At 39.2% G+C, this 15,314-nt stretch overlaps 1 protein-coding gene across 1 annotated transcript in view; it reads right to left on the bottom strand.

Moving 5' to 3' along the window:
- Positions 1 to 15,314, bottom strand: part of ZFHX4 (zinc finger homeobox 4) — a 201,243-nt gene that overhangs the window by 159,305 nt on the left and 26,624 nt on the right. Inside the window, 1 exon segment of the mRNA XM_043879158.1 lies at positions 15,172 to 15,314. This exon segment is cut by the window's right edge and continues 360 nt beyond it. Within this exon segment, the coding sequence (XP_043735093.1) occupies positions 15,172 to 15,314 (143 nt within the window).

Raw genomic sequence — 15,314 nt, 5'->3', positions numbered from 1 at the left:
CAGAACATCACAAAATGTGTTTCAGTCATTATCATAAAATACACCAGTTTTCACCCAGTATGGAGAATTCAGTTCATAAACATTTTTCAAAGAACACTGTATCAACCAGATAAAGGTTTACATTCTGACACAGAAAAAAACCCTACATACGGCTATCAGTGATTTTTCTAATTTGCCATCCCTCGCTGTCTCCTCCCCAAATCTCTAAATCTCTATCTATCTCATCATTACTTCTCCTCTCAAAGGCTGTCCTTCCCAAAGATCAACTGTTACAGTCACTCTTACATCCATGCCCTTCTGCCATAAACAAGGCCTTCTCATCCAGGCATTCTTCTCAAAGGATCTTCACTTTAACAAAGTGACTGTGGGTGTTGGAGTCAGTCAATCTGAGTATAAATCCTGATCCAGCTGGCACTGTTACCAATTAATTAACTGTTCATTGCCTTAGTTTCCTCATCTTCAAAATGGGCATAATTATACAGGCTTGCTGTTAGAAATGAAATGAGTTAATATATTTAAAGAACTTGGATTATCTGCCACCTAGTAAGTGCTCAGTAGATGTTCAAATTAATTTTCTCACTGGACTTTTATTGGTCATGGAGGAGAAGATGAATAAGGCAAAGTTTATCACTCTCACTGGGACAGTGATAAACATTTGTACTATTCTTTAAAGAAAAGGGAAAAGGAGCTGATCAGATACAAGAAGTGACCAGCAGTACTGAGTCCAGTTAATACCAGTGACTGTTGTTTCAGGAATTCCACTTGTAGGTATAAACCCAAGAGAAAGGAAAACACATATCCACAATATCCATACAAAAACCTATATACAAATGCTCAGTTTCATTATTCATAATAGCCAAAAAGTTGAAACAACTCAAATGCCCATAAACTAATAAGAGGGTAAATAAAATGTAGTCTATCCATACAACGGGAATTCCATAATAAAAAGGTATAAAATGCTGACTGATACCACAATATAGATGAATCTTGAAAACATTACATTAAGTGAAAGAAGCCTGTCACAAAGAACAAAATATAGTATGATTCTAGACTATATAGACAGAGTGTAATTAGTGGTTGCCAAGGGCCAGGGCTGGGGAGGTTGGGATTATCAGGCGGTGGGGAGGAGTAGAGGTAAACAGCATAGGATTTCTTTTGGAGTATTGAAAATGTTCAAAAATCAATTGTGGTGATGGTTGCATAATTCTGTGACTATTCTAAAAAAAACTTAATTGGATGCTTTAAATGAGTGAATTTTGTGGTACATGAATTATATCTCAATAAAGCTGCTGAAAATAAAACATCGCAGCACTCAAGCAGAATACAACGGCCTCAACATTCACTGCCCTGTCCATATGGTAGGTTGGGCTTCCCTGGTGGTTCAGAGGGTAAAGAACTAGCCTGTAGTGCAGTAGACCTGAGTTCGATTCCTGGGTCAGGAAAATCCCCTGGAGAAGGAAATGGCAACCCATTCCAGTACCCCTGCCTGGAAAGTCCCATGGATGGAGAAGCCTGGCAGGCTATAGTACATGGGGTCGCAAAGAGTCGGACACGACTGAGTGCTTCCCTTTCTTCTTTCTTTTCCATTAGTTCCTTCCTTCTCTATTTTAGAACTGATTTCTTGAGACTTTTACTCACATTTTCCTAAATAATTTCAAGTTTAATTATTGAGATTGCTGTCTTATGCCTATCATGTTCCCCTGGGGACATCTGAGAGTTCATCAATTTAAGAAGGTATTTGTTCTGATTACCTAATTCCCAGAATTTCAAGGATCCTTTTGAGTCTAAGTGTCTTGCTGTATCTGTTGTGACTTGAAGGCAAAGAAAAGAACAAAGTACTAATTAGATAGAGATTACTTTAAGAAACTCTTTGCATAAAAGATGATTTTTCACAAGACTTAGTGCTGAAGCCTTTGTAAAAAGATATCTGTTCCAATAGTGGAAACAGGACCTCCCTTCTGTAAGGCCTTCTCAATGTGCTCCCACATTTGGTGAGGCCATTAACTTTCTGGAGCGCCTATAACCTATCACTTTTACCAGTTCACATCTTGTTCCCTGGGGCTTCCCAGGCAGCTCAGTGGGTAAAAGAATCTGCCTGCAATGTAGAAGATGCAGGCTTAGTCCCTGATTCGGGAAAATTCCCTGGAGGAGGGCATGGCAACCCACTCCAGTTCTCTTGCTTGGAGAATCCCATGGACGAATGAAGTGACTGAGCATGCATGCATGCATGCATCCTGTTCCTTGAAACTTTGATTAGTCATGTGTACACACAAGACTGATTTCAGGGCTTGTTGACGAATCTTGCACAACATCATCAAAGGTTTATTATCTCTAGGGACTGAGAACGCTTACAATGGGTAGGAAGAGATTTCTGTGATCTACTTTAAAATAAAATAAGTGGGCATTAATGATTAACTCAAAATCTCCATCAATTTTTAAAATAAGTCTTAGGATACTGTATTCTGACTCCTCTCTCTCTGTCTCCCCCCACACACACCCCCCACACACGTGTGCATGCAATTTGTTCCAGGGTTTGAGCAAAATAGGCATAAATAGGTCTCCTTGGATACATACTGAAAACATCATTGGAATACTGGCATTTTGCCTTTTTAATGACCAAACACATGAGAACTGAAATACATCCACATTCTTCTATACTCACTGCTAAAGAATTAAGTGGTTCACTTTTTAGAAAAGTGTTAACAGACTTGAAAAAAATCAATTTCAATGTACTTCTGTATCAATGCTTTTACAATAAGTTACAAAGCCATTACATTTAAAGGGGTAGCCATGGTTCTGCTGGAAGAAATAGAATGACCTAGTACTTGCTACGGGAACTTGAACGTAAATATTATACCTGAGAGTCTGTTTTGAAAGATGCGTGCGTTTGTGCTAAGTCACTTCAGGTGTGTCCAACTCATTGTGACCCTCTGCACTGCAGCCCGCCAGACTCCTGTCCATGGCATTCTCCAGGCAAGAATACTGGAGTGGGTTACCATGCCCTCCTCCAAGGGATCTTCCCGACCCAGGCGTTGAACCTGCATCTCTTATCTCTCCTGCATTGGCAGGCAGGTTCTTTACTACTACCACCACCTGGGAAGCCCTTTTGAAATATACATCTAAGTAAATGTTGACACAATTAAGCAATAGGAAGAGGTTTTTGCATTTGTGACTTTAAAGATGGTAATTCCACTGCCACGTTAAGAATGAATACTGCAAAAATTAAAGAGTTCTTCATAAAACCCATCTTAGTTTTTCTAATATTTACGGAATTAACAGAGTCAAAGTCTCTACTTTTCTGGGAAAAAAGTTATTTATGAATTCTCTTTGGATCTATTTTTAAGGAATTTGGTTATAAGCCTGGGGAGTATCTTCTCAGGAAATATTCATCATGGAAAATCTTGGTACAATTGTTCCATCCAAATGTGTTTTTTTAATTACTTAATTTGCTAATAAAAATTACAATAAACCAAAAACAAATAAATTAAACCAGAACATGCTTTTATCCAAATTCTTTCTCAAAGGACATTGAGGGACCTCTGTTTACATAGTAGTGATAGCATCTCATACTAAGGAGGAGAGTGTTTTCTCTCTTCCAAAGTCTGTATTGTACCAATCACCAAATGAAATCAAATCTGAAAGGTATATTCCACTGTTTACATATTTCCCATTTTAGCATATTAATTTTATTTTTAAAAAGACAGAGAACAAACTTATGGACACAAAGAGGGAAAGCAAGAGTGGGATGAAATGGGAGATTGGGACTGACATATACACACTATTGATACTATGTGTAAAGTACATAACTAATGAGAACCTACTATACATAGCTCAGGAAACTCAATGCTCTGTGTTGACCCTAAATGGAAAGGAAATCCAAAAAAGAGGGGGTGTATGTATACATATGGCTGATTCACTTTGTTGCACAGTAGAAATTAATACACCATTGTAAAGCAATTATACTCCAATAAAAAATAAATAAATAAAAATAGAAAACAACAGTATTTCTTTGGTGTAAATTGGGGAATCATTCTCCCCTCCCATCGTGTCTGATGCCCCTTACCCTGTTACTCAGGGGTAAGTGCTGAGTTTAAGGTATGATATGTTGAGTTTAAGGTGGCTCAGATGGTAAAGAACCTGCCTGACAATGCAGGAGACATGGGTTCGGCCCCTGGGTCAGGAGATCCCTGGAAGAAGGGAATGGCACCCCACTCCAGTATTCTGGGCTGGAGAATGCCATGGACAGAGGAGCCTGGCGGACTACAGTCCATGGGGTTGCAAAGAGTTGACACAGTTGAGCAAGGAACACTTTCACTTTTTCACTTTCACTTTAAAAGAGATACATTGTAAACCAACACTCTTTCAGAAGTGATAGCAGTTAGACTTGTTACCAGATTCCCCACAACTGAACAGTGAATGACTTCAGGCCCTAAGGACACATGCTAGTGTTCTTTGCATTGTTATTGCATAGTGTTATTGCCAAAGTAATAGTGAGAAATATTGGAAGTCTTTGAAAGATACTGCCCACCACAATTATCAAATGTCATAATTATCAAAATGTCCTCACACCCTTTACACATACCGGCTACCGGTAATGGGAGTCTCTCCTGCCAATAGTTCTGTCACTTCAACGACTGAAACTATTCTTACTTTTCATTAAAAGATTATTCATCACTGAATATACTCAACTACAGTGGTGTCAATGACTGAGAATATTTTTTGAAGGATTGGAAGCCAGATTCAGAAAGGCAAAGATTTCTTCAAGCATCTCTAAGTTCATGTCAATGGTTCTAAAAAGATGCGGACCAGTTCTCTGGAATCATTAGCAAATTCTCAAGGAGGAGAAAGAGTGCATTAAAAACCTACAGTGGTGGATTCCCCTGGTGTTCTAGTGATTAAGGATCCACCAGCCAATGCAGAAGACACAGGTTTGATCCCTGGTCCAGGAAGATCCCACATGTTGCGGAGCAACTAAGCCTGGGAGCCACAACTACTGAACCTGTGTGCTGCAACTACTGAAGTCCATGCACCCAGAGCCTGTGCTTTACAACAAGACACGCCACTGAAACGAGAAGCCCATGCACCACAACTAGAAAGCAGACCCCACGCACTGCAACTAGCAAAGCCCAAGTACAGCAACGAAGACCCAGTGCAGCCAAAATAAATAAATAAAAATAAAAGATAAAGAGATTTAAAAGAGAAAGAAAGAAACCTCTGGTGGAAAGAAAATTCCTGGAAACTTGGAATGAAAGGGATCAAAGTAAGAAGTAGAAGATACAAGTTTAAAAAAAAATAATAATTCAAAACAAGATTATCTTTTAAAAAGGCTAGGTGCATAGCAAATGAATAGGACTTCCTCCAGTAGTTGTAAGGATGTTGGGGAAAGGGAAGAGAAGACTGGGGTGCTGGGTAGGGTCTAGACTGTGCTTTCACTTGTTGCTGTGGAGGAAGTTAAATGCTTAGGGACGCACATTCCCTCTTCCAGGTCAGCGGGGTACCATTTAGTACATTACTGCCGAAGTACCCGGTGACCTGAATGAATTAAGGCAGCTTCCGAAGGTGCTTAACTTGCAAGCACTGAGAGCTCAGGCACTCGGAGTGATAAATATTCTATGAGTCCTTTCTATTTACTATACCAAGCACCCCCAAAATGTCAGGAAAAGGAAGTTTCTTTAAAGGGAAAGAATTCTATTGTGACAGTAAACAGGTAACAATTTTAACCAGCTGTGTCTCCTTCCAGTTTGGAGATGCTCCCAAGAGCTGTAAGTTCATCATGCCAGTTAAACGCTTTCATGGCTGTAAACCCTACTACTGAGCTCTTTTGTTACATCCCATCTGCAGGATCTTTAAAATAATCTGTCACTTGAAGGGATAAAAGTGGACTCCCAAGTGAAATTTTTTTTTTAAGTCACTCAGTGCTGTCCGACTATGTGTGACTCCATGGACTGCAGCCCACTAGCTCTTCTGTCCATGGAATTTTCCAGGCAAGAATACTGGAGTGGGTAGCCATTCCTTTCTCCAGGGGATCTTCCTGACTCAGGAATAGAACCTGTGTCTCCTGCATTGCAGACAGATTCTTTACCAAAGGAGCTAGGAAGGAAGCCCAATAGTATGGAAGATTCAATCTGAAAGTGTTAGTTGCTCAGTCGTGTCCAGCTCTTTGCCACATCATGGACTATAGCCCACCAGGTTCCTCAGTCCATGGGATTCTCCAGGCAAGAATACTAGAGTGGGTTGTCATGCCCTTCTCCAGGGGATCTTTCCAACCCAGGGACTGAACCCAAGTCTCTGGCATTGCAGGAAAATTCTTTACTGTCTGAGTCACGTGGGAAGCCCAATGACAGATGAAGTGAAGTGAAGTGAAAGTCGCTTGGGCATGTCTGACTCTTTGTGACCATATGGACTGTAGCCTGCCAGGTTCCTCTGTCCATAGAATTCTCCAGGCAAGAATACTGGAGTGGGTAGCTGTTCCTTTCTCCAGGAGATCTTCCCAACCCAGGAACTGAACCCAGGTCTCCTGCATTGCAGGTGGATTCTTTACCATCTGAGCCACCAGGGAAGCCCAAAGTATATTCTATGCTTCCAAATACTTCCAATGAAAGAAAGTCTTCAGGAAAATATGTATCAATAAATAATAATATGATCTCAATACACTTATATTTACATATACATATTTAATATATGTATTAGATTCAAAGCTGCAAAAGTACTTTTCCTTTAAAGAAACCTAGAATATTAATAAAATATTATAAAACTAAGTGAAATGGAATGTTAACCACATATAATAGTTACTAACAGTGACAACAGAACTGTCATCACAATAATTTACCTTTAAGTAGAATTCTCATCAATAGCATTATAAACAGAACTTAGTCTCCAAGACTCTAAGACTCTAAGTTATATCTTTGTTGTAAAACGGAATTGACTGAAGTTGTAATTTGACACATTTTGCATCTTTAGCAAATTGTTTTCTTCTCCATTTTCCAGGAATTGCATCATCCTCATATTTAAAGAACAACATAAACCTTCCAACTAATAGAGAAGTTCTAGCTCGCTCTGTAATTCCCACCATAACCTTTGTCTGAAACTGACTCACAAAGTCTTACACTGCAAAAGAGCAATGAGTCAGCCAAGACATATTGTTCTACAGCTACTGATGACCCAAGAAAGCAATCACACCTAGCCTTTTGACCAACCACTGATGAATAAAAGCACGGAAGCTTTTGTGGGCTAGTATATGGTTGCTGTTTAGTCTCTAAGTCCTGCTTGAGTCTCTGAGACCCCATGGGCTGCCGCATGCCATGAGTTCCTGTCCTTCACTGTCTCCCAGAGTTTGCTCAAATTCACATCCATTGAGTCAGTGATACTCTCTAACTATCTCATCCTCTGCTGCCCCCTTCTCATTTTGCCTTCCATCTTTCCCAGCAACAGGGTCTTTTTCAATGAGCTGGCTCTTCACATCAGGTGGCCAAAGCATTGGAGCTTCAGCTTCAGCATTGGTCATTCCAATGAATATTCAGGGTTTATTTCCTTTAAGATTTAGTATACGGATTCAACCCTTAATTTGATTAAAGGCTCTGCCACACCGGAAGAACAGAGTCAGCTAGGAAGCATCACCTTAGATAACATGGTTTGTATCCTTCCTCATTAATGGGACTATCTCTATAAATAGAGACATTTAAAAACTCAGTCCAAATGAAGTGCTCAATGAATGTTTCTGTATTTATCAGAAGTAAAACTTGGGATGTCATTTGGGTATTCTGCAAAAAGAACATCAATCACCATGTTCCTCCTTGGTTACAGAATCTATGAAGATGTTTCCCAGCAAGTTCTTGGGGACTGTGCCTCTAATTGTTGATCTTCTTTTGAATAAATCATATCACCACAAGGTCTCTGGAAATACACTGATAATTTGGGGGGGAAAGAGTGCCTTTTGAAGGCTTGAATTATCTGAATAATGAACAAATCTCCACGTCTAATTGAACTCGCCTGAGCACAGGCTCAGACTTCAAGCAAACTTGGTAAAGCGTTTCCAGTAGAACTCAGGCAGGCCAGATGTTTTGGAAGCAGAATCGCAGTCATTATGCACATGCCAGCTCCTCCTCACTCCACCCGGGGCCAAGACCCTTTCAGCAGAGTGAGGCCTGCTTAACATATGACTTTGGCCGCCTTACTGCATGGCATCCCCGCACCCACACAAGCATTTCGGTGATTTTAAACAAGCTCCACTAGCAAGGATGACTATGTGGAAGCCAAAGAAACCAGTGGGGAGAATACATTCATCATGAGATATAAACCTCTGTCTGCATTTCCTAAAATGATCTCAGGGTGGGAGATACATAGGGATTTACAACTTTGGGTTAACTGCAGAAGACATGGGTTCTATCCCTGGGTCAGGAAGATGCCCTGGAGAAGGAAATGGCAACCCACTTCAGTATCCTTGCCTGGAAAATCCCATGGACAGAGGAGGCTAGTGGGCTAGAGCCCATGGGGTCGCAGAGTCAGACACTACTGAGTGACTAACACTTTCTTTCTACACTTCACATGAGACAATGAGCACAACTTACACAAACACTATAACACCAATCCCAAAGTCTGAGTTGACGTGGTCCTGGGGTAAATTAACGGTAGTGCCAGTTTTTACTACTTTTCTGAGGTGGAGGTTGGGTGTGATATGTGATGTGTGTGTGTGTGTGTGTGTGTGTGTGTGTGTGTGTGTGTGTTTGGAAGGAGGGAGATGAAGGAAGCTGTTAGGGTGGGCTACCACCCTCCACATCCCCACGGCTGACAACAACGGGTTCCCCCTCATACATTAGAAATTCATCCAGATTAAGTGGTTCCTTTAAAACCAAATGCACTCTGGGAAAAAAAACCTGAGAGTCATTTACACCTTTTAATGCACTACTCTGCTTTTAGAGAAAGGTGTCCTTCCTCCTTAATTAAAAGGATGCTCGTTTTCTTTGGGGAATTGGATGGGTGATCTCACAACACAGAGTATTTCCATGAAGAGAAGATCTAGGCAGAAAACAGTAAGCATTTCAGCAAAGAGAGAAGAGGATAACGGTGAGTGCCTGATGTGTGGGGATATGGCAGGACCAGTTAAGGAAAGACACATCAAAAATAAAATCAGGGAGTCCCAGTGACAGGCTTTGCTTTCTTTAAATTTTGTTTGAGTTTGGTAACAGTTCCACACACGCAATATCATTTTATCTCTCCTGACATGGATTTAATAAGCTGTGAATATCTGGTCTAAAGTCATCCTTCTACAGGCTGGCATGTATCATCATGTATCTATAGGTGTGTGTATCTATCTATATATATTAATATAGAGATACATATATATATATAGTGTATATATATATATATAGTGTATATATAGTGTGTGTATATATATATATACATATATATATATAGTGTATCTGGATAAACAGATATTTTTGATCTTTTTTCCCTACTGGAATATAAAGAGAGTTCTCAGCTCATACTGTAACATATATTTCTTGCCTTGTGAATGCAGTGAGAACACCCATATTTGTGCTGAAGTAGCCATGTTCTGACACATGGTGTGCTTCAGTAAATGTCAAGCTTAAAAACAGAAGGAGACAAAGTAGCAGGTCTGGCCAATTACATTGTGATCTGAAAACACTAGTGATTTATTAGTTGCTATTATCTAACCAGCTGATCTCTATTTGATCTGTGTATTTATTAGTTATAAGTATTAAGCCAGCATGTATTGTTCTACTACAGGAACTTTTTCAGCCTCTGCCTTGCTTTTTATATGAAAATACAATAAAATAATTTGAGTTGTGATTACTTTAAAAGAAAATAAATCCTGCAGCTGGAATTAAATTTCACACTGAAATTCAACCTTGAGAGGAACAGAAATATGAAACTAATGTAAAAAGTGCAAAAATTTCCATATTCAGGTTAATGTTTAGCAACAGAAAAGAATAACTTTTGTTTATCTCTGAAAACAGCTTTCTTTATCGAAACAAATGACTAGAATAAGATTAAGAAAAACCTGTTTTGGTTTTTCAGATACACACACATATTCCAATTTCCTTTTGCACAATGACTTTTATGCAAATAGGCATCACACAATCTCCTGACCTCTTTTACCATCACACCGGGACAATGACAGTTCAATAATTGAAATGGTACATATCGGGTATATTTGATTTTAAATTGCAAAGTTGAACTCAGGCCTATTGAAATGAAAATGCTTATGATTCTTTGTTAATTCCAAACTGATCAGATTATTATATTTCCTACCAGTTTAAAAAGAAAAAAAAACTGCAGGTGAAGCTAATTATACCATTTTTGAAATTTCCTTGCCATATACACTGTCCAATGTGTGTGTGTGTGTGTGTATGTGTGTGTTTGCATTCTCTTCTGTGACCCTCCCCCACACCTTGATTTTAGTTCTTAACCTGGATTCTTTCATCCATAACATGGATAATGAGAAAACTCCAAAAATGTTCCTTGAGGGACTGTTACACTAAAAGTTACATAGGACTAAATCCCACGTGTCTTCCTTTGCTCACCATGGAGACGGGAGATTCATTCACTGCCCTCAGCCAATTTGAAATCCAAATATGAAAACAGCCTTATGGAATTCAGACAGATGATTCTCCTTCACAACTAGCAGATGCAAGAAGAAAAATAAAGACTAGTATAATTAAGTTTTTAACTTTGATCCAGTGAAGCTGTGAACACCCCATTTAAAAATACATATAATATAAAAGCAGCTGAAGCTCAGGTGTGGCAAGAGTATTTGCACGCCCAGCACAGGATGGCAGTCAACCAATCAGCTGGCCAGAAAAGTTTCAGCCATTCTAAGGCAAGAATAAGGTAAACTGTGAATCTGAAATATTACCAGAGTCTTGTTCGTTCTTTCTCAGTTGGAATGTGGAATGCTCAGTGGTTTTCGCTACATATTTCTCCTGGACACTTTAGAAAAAGATTGGGATCACTTAAGGAGTAAACTAAATTGCAGTGTATTTTTTAATGAGGGTTCGAAGTAAAGAAGTTTCTTTAATACATTTCTCAATTTATGCATTAGTCCATTATTCATCTTACAAATATTTATTGAGGACTCATTATGTGAATATCAATTGACAGAAATTTGTAGAGGATGCAAAGGTGTGAAATTAGAAAACTATAATCAAATCTAATAAAGTGGTTAGCTGAGAACACTGTTTTGGCATTATACAGATACAGATATGCACACACAGGGGCTTCCCTGGTGGCTCAGATGGTAAAGAATCTGCCTGCAGTGTAGAAGACCTGGGTTTGATCCCTGGGTTGGAAAGATCCCCTGGAGAAGGGAATGGCCACCCACTCAAGTATTCTTGCCTGGAGAATTCTATGGATGGAGAAGCCTGTTGGACTACAGTCCATGGGGTCGCAAAGAACTGAACACAAACGAGTGACCAGCACTTTCACTTCATACATTCAGTACTTATTAACCTCACTTTAAATATACTTTCAGACATTAAAAGAGATTAAGTGCAATCTGCAATTTCAATTTATTGTTTACATTTTTTAGCCCAATTTTGCTTCATCACTAAAATTTCTGGAGGAAAAATAAGATCAAAATTTGAATAGTGCCTAATGTTTCAGAGGAGTTTGCTTGAAGAAATGAGCAAGCTTGTCTTCACAATAACAAAATTCCTTTACAAAAAAATCCTAAGGAAAAGAATACTGCCAAAAAAACGAATGCAGCTTTGTTTGTTTTTGCAGTCATCGTTAGCAATAGACATAAAGGTATTCCTTTTTTTTTGGAGCCCATATGGAAAGATCATCAACACATTCTGCCTCTGGGTTCTTTGCCAAAATACCATAACCCACAAGCCTTCTACCTTAAACATGAAAGGAAAGGTGTTGTTCTGGTCAAATAAAGAAATAATTTTTACTAGCATACGTCTAATGTTAAAGCTGCTTAAATCCTGCCAAATACATTAAAACAACATCTGTAAAACAGATTTTCATTAAATTGATCAGGTTAAAGTTAAGCAGCTAGGCAGATGATGCTTTTAAGCTACCCCTTAACCTTTAACCTCTAACCTCCTTAAACTGGAATAAGGACACACACTTCTTTGAGGTAAGACTGCTTCAGGTTGACCATGCAAGAGGTAAAGTGGCCCATTCAAATTGTCCTGACACAGCCCCACATTTGGGAGTGTTATGAATCAATATGCTGTCAATGAGAAGAGCTGTTTTTCTCCCAGCCCTGTATTTATCTGTCTTTTCACTGCTACTTGTCACTTTCCCTTAAAGTCTGAATAATTCACAATGCAAAATGATGTAAATTAAACTCCTAATGAAAATGAATTTTATATAGGCAATTATTGTCTGGTCATTAGCTCAGACACTGTTTTAAGTCCAATTTTAATATTTTCACCATATTATAAACCATCATTTTTTTCCAGGCCTAGGCCAATTTGTTAGGGTCTCATTTAAAAGCAATTAATGTTACTTATGGAGCAATTTTATTTTGCCTACACAAGCCGACCAAGCTTGCTAATATCCTCATTACTGCTCTTGAAAATCCTCTGGATCTGACTCACACAGTTTCTGTGAATCAGTTTAGAAACCGCATCCTCAACACATTGCTACTCTGGAGGAATTATTTCTAGTGATTGCTAGAATGAATAAATGCTCTTTGAAGGCTGATGCAAAATAATAGAGTCCAACTGTCCAATACTGAGTTTCAATGGCTCCAATATTTATCTCTCTAATCTTTTTAACTCAAGGTAAGCTTGTTCAAAGTGTGTTTTTGTTTGCTGACCATTTGGAGACACTACCCCACAAGGACACGTAGGTATTTAAGAGATAAGGAAATAAATACGATGGTGGGGAGAGTCAATTTGTATGTACAACATTTTGAAGGTAACAGTACATACAGCCAGGCTTCGCTGGTGGCTCAGTGGTAAAGGATCTGCCTGCCAGTGCAGGAGACACAGGTTCAATCCTGATCCAGGAAGACCACATGTAACGCAGAGCAGCTAAGCCTGTCCACCACGGCTATTGAGCCTGTGCTCTATAGCCTGGGAGCCACACTGAAGTCTCAGCACCCTAGAGCCTGTATTCCACGAAAGAAACCACTGCAATGAGAAGCCCGAACACCGCCACTAGAGAGTAGCCCCCACTCAGTGCAACTAGAAAAAAGCCCACACAGCAATGAAGATTCAGCACAGCCAAAAATGAAATAAATAAAATTTTTACAAAAGAGGACATATAGCCTTTGGTTCTGGTATCCCAAGCTCTCTCTGCTTTAAGGACCTATTCATAAGCAAGTTCTATCTCATCTGGTTGTTATACAGTCAAAGACAAAATCCAGCCCTCTCTGAAATGGAACTTCAAGAGTAACCTTGGCACCTAGCAAACTGCTCTGCAGACAGTGAGGGTGGTCAGTCCATATTCATGGATAAACTTAACACACACATACACACATGTAAATAAGTATCCGGCAATGAGATTAAATAGCCTTTCCTGAGAAAATCAACAGGAATGCTCTACCTTTCTTTAGCTTCCCACATGAGATTAATAAAGCAGAAAAATTTGTACATTTATATCTTCTATTCACAACATGTTAATTTAAAGTGTTGGAGGACTTGCGTGAATATAAACACAGTTCATGAATATTCTATATAGCTCCCAGGGTCAGGATCTATTATTTATACAAACTTAATGTGTTTTTTTTTCTCCCAGATATTCTAAAAGTTTTAATAGATCAGGTATCAACAGAAGAAAAGTTGACAATTGAATGGCTGTTAGCTGTTGCTATAAAAGCGATGGATTATAATCATTCTATTCTGTTTTCAATACCATCAACTTAGAAGTTTTCCATTTTATGTGAGGGCCTGCACTCCCCTCAAACTGTGTAACCCAAATCTAATGCTTTCGTTATTGATCCACGGAGCGCCAATATCACAGGCACAATGTTACAAATTCTCACACCACGACTTTAGGTTTTCACGCTCAGTACATCAATCCAGCATTTGAACGTCAAGAAACAGCCCAAACAAATAGTGGCGGGCCAATCTAAATAAATAATGCCTGCACCTGCCCCAGATAGCCACATTCTGCTCTTTTTGTGGTCTGTTTATAGTTTGAAAGCATATTTGAAGAGCCGCAGGTATCATAATCGCCGGGTGACTCCTGATAGTATAGTTATCACTGATTTCTAGTATAAATCAATAGATAACACTTGCAAAATGGATTTTGCAATCATATTAGAGCTTGTTACAGTGACTAATGGTTTGCAATATTTTCTGAATTTTAATATCCTCTGGACGAAAGAAGTTTTTAATAAGTTACCAAGTTATTCATCATAGAAATGAATCTGTTCCTGCTGTACATGAACCAAGACAATCAGGCCAATCCAGTAAACAAACTGCAGAAAATAAATTAACCAGTAATTAGGGTTCAGAAAAAGTCAAGTCAAGGTATGTGACAAATGAGAGTCAACACTTGGACGTATTCATTACATCTGCAAAGCTTTTTCCCCTATAAAAGTGTTATTTGCCATTTAATGAACACTTTTACTGGTGCCACACCCATAGAGGGACAGGATAAAAAGATTACTAGCTTGGGAAGTTATGCAAAATAACAACAGAGTGAAGCAGAAGACTTTCAACTGATGCTAAAGGGGGGTGTCTTTTTACTCAGTACCACCAGAAACTTACAGGAAAACACGCGCACACACACAGTGTTTGGATCATCCTTGTTTGTCACTAAACAAAAGATGATGCATTCACAAGGCAGTGCTGTTTTTGTCCTCTGCTCCCTGAAACCATTCATACTTAGCCAAGAGTGGTGCTATGTTGTTGTTTTTAATCAATCAATAAAAGAGGTTTAAGAGTATTATTTTATAGGTGGAAACACTCAGAAAAGTGATGTTATTTCAGGGCAACCAGTAGAGTGATCAATCCCACAGAGACAGGTGTAAAAGGGACATACAGCAAATCCTTTAAATAAATTCTCCAATTCTATCTATTTCAATAGACTCTGTATTTAGTAACGTGAAGCAGAGACTGTGGCTCTCGCCCTTCTATTTTTTTTTCCCCTCTCTCCTTTTTCCTTAACTTGCAGATCTGCGCTCCAAGCTCCGAAACAGTTAATTCCCTCCTCCACTCCGTGCCAAGAGAAATGGATGTCACTGCTTACCTTGTAGAGCTTCAGGGCCGCCTCGTGCCTGTGATTGGTGGTGTGCAAGCGTAATTTGTCCACGCTGTTGGTGTAGTAGTCACAGGCGTTGCACTTGAGGTGAACGGGGTTGCCAATGGCAATGCACTTCAGCCTCCATTCAT

This window comes from Cervus elaphus, chromosome 21, assembly GCF_910594005.1.
Source record: "Cervus elaphus chromosome 21, mCerEla1.1, whole genome shotgun sequence".
NCBI classification, from domain to species: domain Eukaryota; kingdom Metazoa; phylum Chordata; class Mammalia; order Artiodactyla; family Cervidae; genus Cervus; species Cervus elaphus.
Note: the sequence above shows the minus strand (reverse complement) of the source record. Positions and strands in the feature narration are given on the sequence as shown.